The sequence below is a fragment of the Phaethon lepturus genome, unplaced genomic scaffold, assembly GCF_000687285.1.
Source record: "Phaethon lepturus isolate BGI_N335 unplaced genomic scaffold, ASM68728v1 scaffold5395, whole genome shotgun sequence".
Lineage (NCBI taxonomy): Eukaryota > Metazoa > Chordata > Aves > Phaethontiformes > Phaethontidae > Phaethon > Phaethon lepturus.
The window spans coordinates 1-13505 of NW_010539799.1; the positions used below are offsets into that span (position 1 = coordinate 1).

Below are 13505 nucleotides of genomic sequence, written 5' to 3' on the forward strand. Positions count from 1 at the left end.
CTCTTGGTGCAGCCGCGGCCCGTCCGCCTGCGAGGAAGAGAGGGGGTTTGCCAGGCCCCGGGGGGAGCTGGCCCCTGAGGCCTACTTGTGCCTGCTGCTGGAAATGAGGGTGGGGAGGAGGAGGCCAAGGGAGTGATCTCTTTCCCCCACCGCTCTGCCCGCGCCCTGTTCTGTGGTGTTGCAAGGGGCGCAGCTGGACAGGGGCCGGCCCAGCGTGGGCTGCCGGCTGCCCCGCTGGGATCGGGGACGTGCCGGGGGAAGGGCGCTCCTGGCAGGGGAGAGCTCACCCCCGCTGTCGGAAAACGAGTATTTCCCACACGTGAGCGGAGAGGGAAGGGGGACCGGGGGGTTGAATTGGTGATGACAGAAAACTTTTTCCTCTTCAAAAACCTTTTTTAAAAAAAAAAAAAACAACCTTGAATTGTATTTGGTGGTAGTAATTTCAATCATAAAAACTTCCCCTCCTTTAATTTTTATAGCTGATGTTGTCTTTATTTGCTTTGTAGAAAATAGCATCATTGTCTCTGTATCCTGCAGCCATCAAGATTCTAAGAGGACTGATTTCTAGCTTTTGGTAACATGGCAAAAGATGTAAGTATATTTGTAGCACATCATATGTGGAAGTATAGCTGATAGAGTATTTTTGGTGTTATTAACAAAAGCAAACCAGGTCATGCTTTATAATAGCTGGCATTAATGAAATATGAAACTTACTTTATGCTGTACATCAAGCCTAGACTGTGTTTTCCTCTAGATGTTACAGCATAAAACCAGCTTCAGATCTGCAGCCATTTTTTTTCAGAGTAATTAATCTTAAGTAGTCACTGTACTCATAAAAGTGCTTGGGCCATTGACATTAAGTGTATTCACATTGAACACTAATAGAACTTAGTTTTGAACTGGATTTAAAAAAACCCAGCAAACACTGTTCAGATGATGGTATTGTCATTGACTACTGTGGTCAACTGGAATTGCCTTTCTTGTGTTCAGGGAGGCATCCTGTATTCAAGGGAGTGAAGGTGGTTCTGTCTCCGTATGTGTTCATTGTTTTGTCTCTGTCTACTAAAAGATGCTAGTTAATGTCCATAAAAACAAGCTTTGGGGACTTGCATCATAGACTTCCATTACCATTGATGTTAACGTTAGTGGCTTTGATTCTGTGGCCTACCCCTTCAACCATGTTTGCTCTTTACTCATTACAGTACTTTTAATTTTTTTTTAAACAGGTTCTGCATTTAAGATGTAGTTCATTGTTAATACCTAATATAATTGGGCTTTCACATTCCCTTATTAAAAATAAGACAAGATGCTACTCTGTATGCAAATTAGTATATATCTCCCCTTCAAAAAAAAAACAACCACCAAAAACCAACAGCATACATGCTAAGGAAAAGTGATATAATTCCAAGTTCTTAAACAGCAGGTTGCAATCTAATCTGGACCATTGTAGCTTTCAAATAGCGAGAATTTCCATGAAATAGTGATTGGTTTAACAAATAAATCTCGTAGAGAATTTTAGTAGTTCAGAACCGACTGAAAAACATCTTAATGTGCAGAGAAGCAACCAGAAATACATAGTCACTCAAAGCTTGCCTGGAAGAGATAAGGGTGGCCAAGTATGTTGCAGATAGCAGAGTTCAGGGAATGAAAGGCTGTGTAAGTGGGAAGAAAATGAAAGAGGAATATTAGACTTAAGAGGTGAAATTGAAACAGTTCAAAGTAATTGTGACACTAAAGTAGATTTGTTTAACACTAGCTTTTGGGAGAGAGAGCAATGAAGAGAAGTGCTAGCACCTGGAAATACAGATGAATGTCTTAGAAGGTCTAGGGGAGCAGAATGAGAATAAGACATTTAAGAAAGATTTTTGAAAGAACTGGCTTATTCTAGAAAAGGGAGTAGTTAAGGGAGGAGTAACGTACATGATAATAAACTTTAGAAATGGAAGAAGGTGCTACAGATAGGAAAAGAAATTGCTTTCAGTATCTTTATTGCAAGAATTAATAAGCTGAATTTGGAAAAAGAAAAAACTAGGTCAGGTTTTAGGTAAAATTTTAAGTGTACTTGAGCACTGGAACAGGGTAGCTAGAAAGGGTATGAAATCTTAATTGAAGGATTGTCTAACCTGTTCTTAAAAACCTCTACACATACTTAATCCTGCCTCAGGGAAGAAAGATGAACTGCTTACCTTTTTGCAGACTATTACATACCCACCATTACATGATGTCTAAAAAGTGTAGTGAATGCTGGGAAATCTTAAATTTCCAGGTCTGATTATGGGTCCTATTAGGTTTGATTGAATGCTAGAAAATAGAGAAGGGTATAGCACTTTTTTATTTTCAGAAGGGAAGAGACTGATTCCTGTATTTTTTGGTCCAAAATCCAAGTTCTTTTCCTAGTGAAATAATGGAATTAATAATGATAGAGACAGTGTCACTAAATTTCTGGGCACTGAGCCTATGAAGACCTGCACTGCTGTAAATTTAAACATTCTGACAGGGAAATATTGCTGTGATTAATGGCTTGTGGTTCTGTGATGTCACCCATCAAGTGCACTAACTGACTCTTGAGATGTAGTGGTGAAGAAGATGGCATAGTTGATGAATGCCCCCACCCCTTCCTTCCCTTTTTCTCAGCAGAGCCAAGATGGCTAAACTGTGGTAAGGGCTGTGCTGCTCCGATGCGAAGTTTTTAGGTGGCGCTTACATGGCCAAGCGTGCTTCGGTGCACTCCAGCCTGGGATCGCAGGCTCAGTGTGCATCCCAGTCCTGCTGTGTGCTGCTGAGGCCAGTGCTTGCTCTGGTGACGGTGCAGCTGGCAGCCCTGCAGAAGAGGAAGGTGTGGAGCCAGGGCGCCACAAGATAACATGCTCCTACTTAACCCTTCCTCCCACCTGCCGCAGGAGGGCACTTTCCCTTTTGTTGCTTGCATCCAGCTCTTCTTCTGATATCTCTCTATAAAAACTATAAGAAAGAAGAAAGGTGAAAAGACCTGTTCCAAAAGTCAAATACTTGTAAAAGTTTGCAGACTGAGACTTTACTGGGTAATTGAACAAACGGGGAGCGTGATGGACAATACCAGCAAACACAATTAAATGCTTTTATAAAGGATTAAGTAATTACAAAAGTACTTATCAGGTAAGCTGGCAAGATAATGCTTATGAGCTATTTGACCCAAGTCTAAATACTATGTTAAAATGTATCCTCCTAATGCTCTTCATAGTGTACAGTAAAGAGAAAATAAGCAACAAAGCATCGATTTTGGTTTTTTTGCAGAATACTTTGATTTCCTTGGCAGTGGTCGGGAAGCTATGGGGAGGGGGGGGAAGATACATATGTAGCACCTTAATTAAGAGGCTGCAGGTGGAGTTTAAGAGCATAATCACAAGTAGTGTTACATAGCTGGACAGGTTGAAAAATAGTAATGGAAAAAGAGAAATACTAGCTTGTGAAGGTTGAAGTATCTGTGGGATATAAATTTATTTCTTTGAAAACTGTTATAAAAAGGTGTGGGATCTAGAATGCAGTAAATATAAAGGAGAAAAAAGGAGCAAACTCATTTTCCAGTGTGATCTGGTAATAGTAATGAGCATAACCATTTTTGGTTTTATGTGAGTGAGTGCTGTATGGAGCTGAGAAGCAATTCTAACAGAATCAGGCAGATTAGCAATGGAATATCACATTCAGTTTATAAGATCTTAATTACTAGAAAAACTTTACTTTTTGTGTAATTTAAAGAAGCAGTGAAAAAAAAAGTGTGGACAGGAGAACACCAATTGCAGTATCTCAAGGACTTGTGTATCTTGAGAGTGGGATCGTTCTATTGCTTGTCAGAGGCTGAGTGGCAAACTGTGTCAAGTTGAGGTCAGTGGAGTTGGGTACAGTTTGACATGCTTGTTTGTGCTGTATATGATGTATAATTATCTTTGGGAACAGTGGACGCAACATATGGGAAGTTTCTTGGTCTGAGACTGAGGTAGTCATTGCATGCAGACAGTCTCCAGAAACTCCAGCTTAGCCAGTATCCTCTTTCTGGTTAATCGATAATCATTCTCCTAAGACTTTGATGAGTCTACTGTAAACTCCTCTACTTCTTAGAAATGTGGAACCTTGCAGGGAGGAGCTGGAGGAGCCAAATGTGCACACCAAGGTCCTCAGCTGACTTGTGCTGCTCACTGGATTCATAGGATTAATAGGTTGGTGGGGAGCACAATTCCCTAAGTGAAATGATGACCTGTCCAATGGCATGCTTAAAATTAGGCAGGATGCATCATTGATAGGAGGAACATTACTGTAGCAAGAAAGTAAATTTGGTGACTTAATTTTTTGTCTTCCAGTTCCCAGTATAAGACTGAGGACTACTTGCTGGTGACTTTTCTATATTAGAATTATCTGAAAATTAAGATGATAAATATTTTTTTGTATCAATGGTTAACATACCCTCCACCACTAAATTAACAGCTTCTGTAGCGTAACTGAAGATCCAACTTGTGGTGTGACCCTGCTTCTCCTCTCAGTTACTTCTGTTGCAAACGAACTGTTGAGGCCTCTCAAGCAGCCATAAAGAAAGAGAAGCTTGCGGCTCTTTGAGACCCACTGTGAAATAGAAGAGAAGCAACAGGAGTCATTTGCAGGAACTAGATTTATTGAAAGGGACGTGCCAATGCATGGTATTACAGTGAGTACTGAGAAGGCCACTAGATGAAAGGAATGAGTACAATTCCTTCAGATCTTGAAAATTACATATGTTGAAATACATGAATTACATAAACAAAATACTCTATAAGTAGCAGTTGCTTATGATTGTTTCAGTTGTTCACCATTATTGCTTGGACTGTTTCCAGTCATTAAAAAACCCATAATTGTTCATGAAGAACATACGGTTGAAAACTAATTTGGTGTTTCACAAACTTTTTAAACTGACACACCACTGTTAGCCTTCAAAATTTCTCACAGACTAAAATATCTTGAGAGCTGTTTGGAAAGCTCATGCATTTTACTGTTTCATAGGTTGCTGACAGTCACACCGGCTTTGGAACCACTGGTTCTAAAATCAGGGTTTTATTTTTTTACATTATGTTTCATTCTACTGTCATCTTTTGCTTGGATTTTTCTCTTGATCTGTAGTTTGCATAAAACTTACTGCATCTCTTGGGTTGTTCATGGTGCTTTTATTAATCTCATTGAGTAGTAGCTATGGCCCATGTATCTAACTTTGCAAAGGAAGCCCTGTGCACATACGGAAATCTGAGGACACCATGTAGGAAGTTCTGCCTGCACAAAGTTCGGCACCTGATCTAACATTGCTGTTAAAGAGATCTAGAGATGTAGCGATTAACATTGATGGTTTATTTTAACTGAGTATTCAGCATACATTTGAGTATGCAATTTAATCCAATTAATTTGTTTCACAGTATTACTTTAGTAAATATTTTGCTCAAAGACTATATATTAAACCCGCTCCCCCAGAAACCAGCAAACTGATTTCTTACAGCAGCTTTACTGGATGGGTGTCATACTAGCTTCCGTGAAGAAAATGAGCTCCAACCCAGCCAAAAAAAGCACAATAGGTCAATAGTTCTGCTAAATTTGGGGAAAGAAGTAGATCTGTGCTTCTGTGTATTAATTTTTCCAGAACACCACAAAAGTTGTACTTTTTAATAGCTTTCATGTGGTGCTTCTACCTTAATCTTGAGCAAGTCTTTGTGGTCTGAAAAGGTTACATTTGGGATGAATTAAAAAAAAAAGAGACTAAAGGAAGTAGGAAAAAAATGTATTTTGGATCTTTTTTATATGATGCACTTTCAATGACTAGAAAGTATTGAAAAGTCTTCAAGATATTTTTCAAACTTTTCTTAAAATATCAGCATGTGTTTTTCCTTCTATGTTTATTTTTGGTTATATACTGGGAATTTCAGTAAGACAGAGTAGAGAAGTTAAGTCTTTAGTGTATCTCAAGTGATTCATGCACCTTTTTTGATAACGTTTTAGTTCAGCAACTTCTTGGTAGCTTGATCTATTTCTATTTGCCTGTAGTCAGTTCTAACATGTTCAGAAGTTGGCAAACTGAAGATCAAATAATATAAAATTAGGCCTTCTAAAAAGGCATCTCAGTCTGGCATTTCAAATGTTGTTAATTTTTTTTTTTTGAAGTAGGCTTTTTAGAAACAGGCAGAAGGAAAATGATCTTTAAGCTCTCCTTTTTACATTGCAAATAGCCAATAAGAATTTCCCTTTTTTTTTCCTCCTATGTTGGTGTGTGTTTGTAAGTCAGAAAATATACAACTCACAAGTTGCTTGTCACCTTGCCGATTTATTTGTGTAAATAAAGCATTTTCCTGTAGCCTTCAAGTGTTTAACTTCTTTATTAATTGTGTGTGTCAGTTAATGGTAATGGCTCCATATAAATATATATTTGTAGTATTATTGAGTAAATACACTATGCTGACAACATGCTAAACAAAAATGCAGCTTTTAAAAGTTAAGTTACACTAGGGATGACTTATTTTAGTGTTTGTATTTGCTTGCCTGGCTATCACTTAATGGAGATTTATTGTGGCTAATTAGAAGTGGAAGGGCCAATCTTTGCTAAACATTCTCTATATTGAAGTGGTTTTCAGACAGGTAGCGGACAACTTGATTTTAAAGCTTGACAGTGGTCCATATCCCCCAAAACGCTGCTGCCTACTTGTGTTGTGTTACGTTACATTTGCTAAGCATCCCAGTATTGGATTAATGGTTACACAGACTTGCTTGAAAATTACATTGAGGGCTGCTGTAGCCTTATAATACACTGATAAGGAGGTTGGTGAGGCAAATGGTTTCGGAATGAGTCCTGTTTAATATTACTTGCTGTCTTCAGTTGTGGTTCAGATGCTGTTGAACAAATGGCTGTAAAGATTTGATTTGGCTGGAAAATCAAAACTCTATTTAGGTCAAATCTAGAATGGCACCAGCAGCTAGTTGTGGCAATGGCTGCTGCTGGTACCTCTGCATAGGAGTATTTAGTCCAGGAGGACACAAATGATTATTTTATTTTCTGATTAGTTTATGTGGCAGAAGTGGCAAACCAGCACTTTAGTCATATTCATCCTAGGAATCTTGTATTCGGTTTTGCTTCATTCTTACATCTTTGCAGTTGGTTTTGGGGGTGTCAGCTTTAAATTTTGCCAGGATTGCATCACTTGAGCAATTGAATTACTGTAAGAAACAACCCAGTATAATGATTTTTAACTCCTGCAGTATTTTTGATCTGTGTGGCTGTTTAGACTGAACCACTACGCGACTCATCTTCCAAATGAATTCTTCATTTAATTTTTGCTGAATTCTAGACGTGTTGCTCTGTTTAGAAAGAACAGCCAAGAATGCTGATGGTCTTGACGTATTCTGCAATAAGGAGACTTCAGGTGTTATTCTGTGTATACTCAGTGTCCAGTGCATGTACAGCCTCGGTGGAGCCTATGTTCAGACCAGATGAACAATGCTGAACTGAGCTACTAACCTGCATTTAGTTTTTACCTTCACAATTCTGTGTGATCTTTAATAATTAGTGCTTTGACTATGCTTTGCTAGTTAAGGTGCTAGTAATTCAAATTTACTTTTTGGAAAGCTCATTTCTATGGTATAGCTCATTGCTGAGTGGTTGACAAATGCATTAGTCTTGAAGATGGTGCCATGAACTGAGGGTGTCATATGATCTCAGTTTCTAAAGAGAAGGCTACTGAGAGACAGTAAAATAACACGTCTGAGAATTTTGTAGAAACAGACTCCTATAGCCTGACTTTAAAAGTTCTTTATTACAGTAAGGAATAGTTCTCATGGACTTCATTTGCAAAATGAAATTCATGTGTTTTAAATGTAAGAACTTTCTTTCATGTGATGCTCTACTTCATATCTTAATTGCATTTTAATTTCTGCAAAAAATGAATTGGGTGTCCCATGAAAATAGTCAGCAGTTACATGATGATTCATTCCCAGAGCATGTGTGCTCTTGGTCCCTGAATGAGATGAGAGTCCAATGGGAAAAATAGTGTATTATCCTCTTGTTACAAATGACGTTTGCTTACGAATAGGGGTGAAAGAAGAATTAAGGTTGCCTAAGCAGTGTTATTTCTGATTACAAGCTTTTCTCCACTTTGTAGCTGTGCTAATACTTGGCTTTAATAAGGCCAAGTGCCAGGTCCTGCACTTCGGTCACAACAACCCCATGCAACGCTACAGGCTTGGGGAAGAGTGGCTGTGGAAAGCTGCTCAGCGGAAAAGGACCTGGGGGTGCTGGTTGACAGCTGGCTGAATATGTCAGCTGCGTGCCCAGGTGGCCATGTGCCCATTCACTATCAGGAATAGTGTGGCCAGCAGGAGCAGGGAAATGATTGTACCCCTGTACTTGGCACTGGTGAGGCTACATCTCAAATCCTGTGTTCAGTTTTGGGCCCCTCACTACATGAAGGACATTGAGGTGCTGGAGTGTGTCCAGAGAAGGGCAACGAAGCTGGTGAGGGGTCTGGAGCATTAGTCTTTATGAGGGGTGGCTGAGGGAACCGGGGTTGTTCAGTCTGGAGAAGAGGAGGCTGAGGGGAGACCTTATCGCTCTCTACAACTACCTGAAAGGGGGTTGTGGTGAGATGGGTGTTGGTTTCTTCTCCCAAGTAACTAATGATAGAATGAGAGGAAATGGCCTCAAGTTGCACCAGGGGAGTTTTAGACTGGATATTAGGAAAAATTTCTTTACTGAAAGAGTGGTCAAGCATTGGAACAGGCTGCCCAGGGAGGTGGTGGAGTCACCATCGCTGGAAGTGTTCAAAAACCATGTAGACGTGGCACTTGGGGACATGGTTTAGTGGGCATGGTGGTGTTGGTCTGATGGTTGGACTTTTTCAGCCTTAATGATTCTGTGATTCTGTAATTTTCTGTTGTGTGTGTTTGAGGTTTCCTTATATTAAACTAAGGCAAACAAACCCCCCCTACATTGTCGGTTAAGTGGCACGTAGTAAAATTGTGTGAGATAAGGCCCTTACACTTATTGCCTACTCCTAAGCAGTAAAATGACTATGGATTGTGATTCCGTATGGGTCAAGGTAAGTGCAGTTTGCACAAGATGTGTGGTTGGTTGCTGGTAGGCTTTGCAAATGCCTGCAGACAGCAGAGGCATCTTCCTGATGCCTTTGACAAGCTCTGGGAGATGTACGCTAATGGGAATACTTTCCCTTCCCAATTTCTCCATTTTCTACTTCTTACCTGATTTATTTTGGACTTCTCAGTCTGAGTCCCAGTTTATTTACCCTTTCAGCCACAGTTTAGAATAGATTGTATTCGCCTTCCCAGTTCCCATGTTCTTCCTTTGTCCCCACAGGACCCGATCTCCTTGTCCTATTAAAACTCTCTTTTAGGTACTCATCAATTCTGTTTCTTGTATTTTTCAATGACTCCCAGTTTCTCTACTTCAAATCTTAATCTGCCATCTTCCATCTGATTTTCTAGCTCACTTTCTGTCTCTTTCTCTGCCAGTCCCAAAACCATCTGCTTGTTTTCTGTCTGTCCTATTCTGACTCTCATTCTTTAACCAATGTTGTATATTTGTCACACACTCCTCTTGTTTTACTGTCAAACTCAGTTCTGTGCCTCAATCTAGTGGGCTTAATCTGCCGTTAGCAACTGAAAATTTCTATTCTGAGAAATACCTTTTGGCAAATACCTCTGTTTCCGTTTATCTCTACCCTTTTTCCTCTTCTTTCAGCTCTTTTTCAGGGAGCATACTTAAAATGGACTTGTTACCTAGAAGTAAGGTAGAAGGTGTTTCTGTGGCACAAAAGCACCCTTCTGTTCCCAGTGTTTACTTATCTCAGAGTGTTGGGGAACCTTCCTATCTGATTAAACCCTATAGACATAGCACATGTACTTGTGCAGTCTAACTTCTTGGTCATGCTTTTTTAGGTTCCTTGTTCTTCAGTCCAAATTCAGCTTGAATCTTTTCTGTTTAGTTTCAAAGTTTAGTCAATAATTTTATGCTTTACTTATAATTTAGTAAGAAATTGAGTTGCAAGTCTGGAAAGCTGTGGAAGAAATTACACTTTTGTTGTATGGGTGGTGAGTTTCTAGAGCATAACTTCGGAGACCACAAATATTAGCTTGTTAGAAAAATAGGAAATTATTTCATAATAGTGCACTAAGGGATTTTTTTAAATAAGTTAAATTCTCTGCATTTTTAGCAAATCTTGTTTCAGATTAACTTTAGTCCCAACAAAAAGACATTTCCCTATTTAGTGACTTTCAGGCTGAGGGCACTTGTAGTGCTTTTCAACATTTACTTGCAAACAAAACAAAAATAGACTTCCCAGTCCTTATGACTGCTGATGATCTCATAGCAGGCCAAAGCTAACTTCAGTTGAATTTTTGATATGTTTAGCCTGTCAGTTGATTCCTTTTCCTTAGGAGTTCTGAATGATGTGTGATGATCAAAGCTTAGGTGATGATTGGTCTGGCATAGCTTCCACAGTTAAAATTACCAGATTTACTGACTTGTCCAATGGTCTTTAACCTCCTCCATCTGAACTGTGGAAAGGAGATCTTAAGCTTACAGTTTAGATGCTATGCTGAGTGTCAAAAGCTATTTTTTGCAATTGTTGATTTTGTTGAAATATGAAAAGGATAAAGGGTGTATCTGTATCTGTTACTCCTAGGATACAAGGAGTTTCTTTATGTAGGCATAGAGAAGTATACATAGCCAAGATGTCTCTTTGAAGAGGAAAGCAATGCTAAATTGTGGAGTTCTACACAGTTATAAAGCTTTCAGAATCGAATACGGAGAGCATGATCTTATTTTAAGCAGCCCTGGTGTTATCATCGAAGGAAGTAACACATCTTGAAATTGAGACTCATAAGAAGATAAGAATAAAATGTAGAATATGAAAAAAATTATATTATCAGGTGAAAAAAAAAAAAGTACCTTGTTATGAGTAGCTTGACAAGGCCTAAAAACTACATGTGTTTTCCCATTCGAAAATAGAATTTCCTTGAAGTCTAAACCTTCCTTGGCAGAAGGTTACTTTTCCATTGGGGAAAATCAGATATTTCTTGCTGGTGTGCAGTTTTTTGTTAGTGTTTTGTTGTTATTGTTTAGACTTGGTGATGTTTGTTTTTTGTTTTGTTAGTTGTGAATCTGTGACTATGATATACCTAATGGGAGGTATGGTCACATTTTCCTCTATTTTCTTTCTTTTGGGCACTGCGCTGTGCTATATAGGCTATGGAAGAGTGAGCCTTGTCTCTTTCTCCTTTCACCTGGCTTGAAAAATAGTGGGAATTTCTTTGAAATACCCACTGAGAGATTTTTTTGCCTAGTATTTCCATTTTAAAACAAAGTCACCAGAATTCCATATGGGAGGGAAGTTTTGCTTTTCAATTCCCTCTCACCAAAAGCTTGTGTCTGTGAATGAGGAGACTCAAAACTAATGATAAATTTTGACAATCTTAGAATTAAATAGCATATCCAGAAGTGTAAAGAGGATACTCAGAGTAACAGAATTTTCACTAGAAATCAGTTTTTCATTGTGAATAATAGCAGCTGGGGGTGCTATTTGCTGTGGGACTTTGTAGTATTCTTTCCAAGTAGTTTTCTTGGAGTCTTTCCTAGGCATACTCTTAGGAATTTTTTTGAATATTTACCAGCCGTTTTAACTGCTAGAACTGAACCTTTAGTAAGACACTGGTGTGGAACTGTAAGTGCTGTACTCTTCACAGAATCATTAAGGTTGGAAAAGACCTTCAAGATCATCAAGTCCAACCATCAACCCAACACCACCATGCCCACTAAACCATGTCCTGAAGTGAACCATATCTTCATCAGTGTCATGGTTCCTGAGGGGATTCTTCTTGTTCAGTGATTGCTGTTCTCTGATTTTCCCCAAATTGTAGTCTCTTCTTGATTATATTCAGTGTTTTTCCCAAATGTTCTCTAGTTTGTGACTTGTGTAATTTGAGTCACACAAAAGCATGGTCAGGGCATGTAGCGCCAAGCTGACCCTTTGTAATGTTAGGTTAGATTGTGTTTTTTGGAGTTGCATATAGTTTGGGGTAGTTTTTTTCACTGTATATTTTAATCACATAGGAGAAAACTTGAAGCTTACGAAATTATTGGTTGAATACTTAAGGATAAAATTAATTAATAGAAATTGTTATATTGGAGACCATTCTAGTTTAAAAAGAAATACAAGTAGGAAGGGACCAATAACTAATTGATTACTGAATTGCCTAATTTGCTAATTGCTGAAATAATGATTTGCATTTAGTGCTTGAATTCGCTGAATATCACAGTTTAAATATTTGGGTTTGGATTATCACTGTAACTGACATGTGAACTTGATGCAAGTTTGCATATTACATCAATGGATATATTTAGTAATTCAAAATTACTAAATTCATGTGCTTCTAAAATGAAAGACATTACAGATTAAAACAACCATTTTCTTGGTGGTCCACTAATCACAAACTCTACATATTAAATGTGTTTCTAATCTCATTGATATCTTTTTGATTCTCACAAAAAAGAATTTGTAGGAATCCTTGAGTACAAGCCTCCTCTTTCTGCTGTTGAATAGAAACTGAAGTACTGCATTTAAAGAAATATGACAATGAGACTGCACTTCCTGTGTGGTTTAATACTCTTGTTATGAAATTGAGGTAGAATGGGAGTATAATGTAACACTTACCCCAAAATTCATCTTCATATAGCACGTTGGGTTCCAGTGTTCCAGAATGTCATATCACCATGCAGTGTAGCTCTAGTAACATCTGTGTAGCTCTAATAACATCTTTGTACGTGACACTGATTTCATGTCGATGAGTATACCTTCTTCTTTGAAAGTGATGTAGTCTGTTGCCCTTCATCATCACACTTACTACATAATTCAGAGTTAGCCTTTTAAAGAGCTCTGGTGCCTGGGAATATGGCAGTAGAACTGCCATTTGTTTAAGTGGACCTTTGAATGCCTACTGTGGGCAAGACGGAGAACAGGCAGCATTCATGTACTGGTAAGTTGTTGCAGTCTCCTTAAAACAATACTATTTTGTTACTTTTGAGGGCAGAATTAGAAGAATGGAGGACAGAACTGACACAGGCTCTTCATTCTACCCATCAGTTCCACTGTCTCCTCACTCATGTTTTCTTTGTGCCACCAGGTCCTCATCACTGCCATGCCATTACAGGCCACTGTTCTTTATGCTTGCTTCCCTCAGCAAAATTTCTCTTCTTCTCACTTCCCAGCCTGTCCCCAGTGCTCCGTCATCTTCTTTTCCCCCCTCCCCTTTCACTGAGGAGAGAAGGTTTTCTGTTTTGTAAAGTTCCCTGTCTTTCTTAAGAAGTCATTGCTGTCATACACCTGGATAATAATAGCACCACAGCATCCTCTAGCGGCTCACTTGGTTTGCTGAACTTCTGGCAAATCATAAGTAGGGCTCTTCAGGTAGACTTTTAAGGGAAGAGCTTTGCTGCTGACTAACAGCGAACCACT

General features: G+C 38.9%; 1 protein-coding gene across 2 annotated transcripts in view; it reads left to right on the plus strand.

The window, feature by feature from the left end:
• Positions 1 to 504: 504 nt before the first annotated feature.
• The window catches only part of TFDP1 (transcription factor Dp-1), a 46441-nt gene continuing 33440 nt past the window's right edge, over positions 505 to 13505 (plus strand). For both annotated transcript variants that reach the window (XM_010287219.1, XM_010287220.1), the window contains exon 1: positions 505 to 591. In XM_010287219.1, coding sequence (XP_010285521.1) covers positions 580 to 591 — 12 coding nt within the window. In that variant the 5' untranslated portion in view covers positions 505 to 579. The remainder of the gene's footprint in view (positions 592 to 13505) is intronic.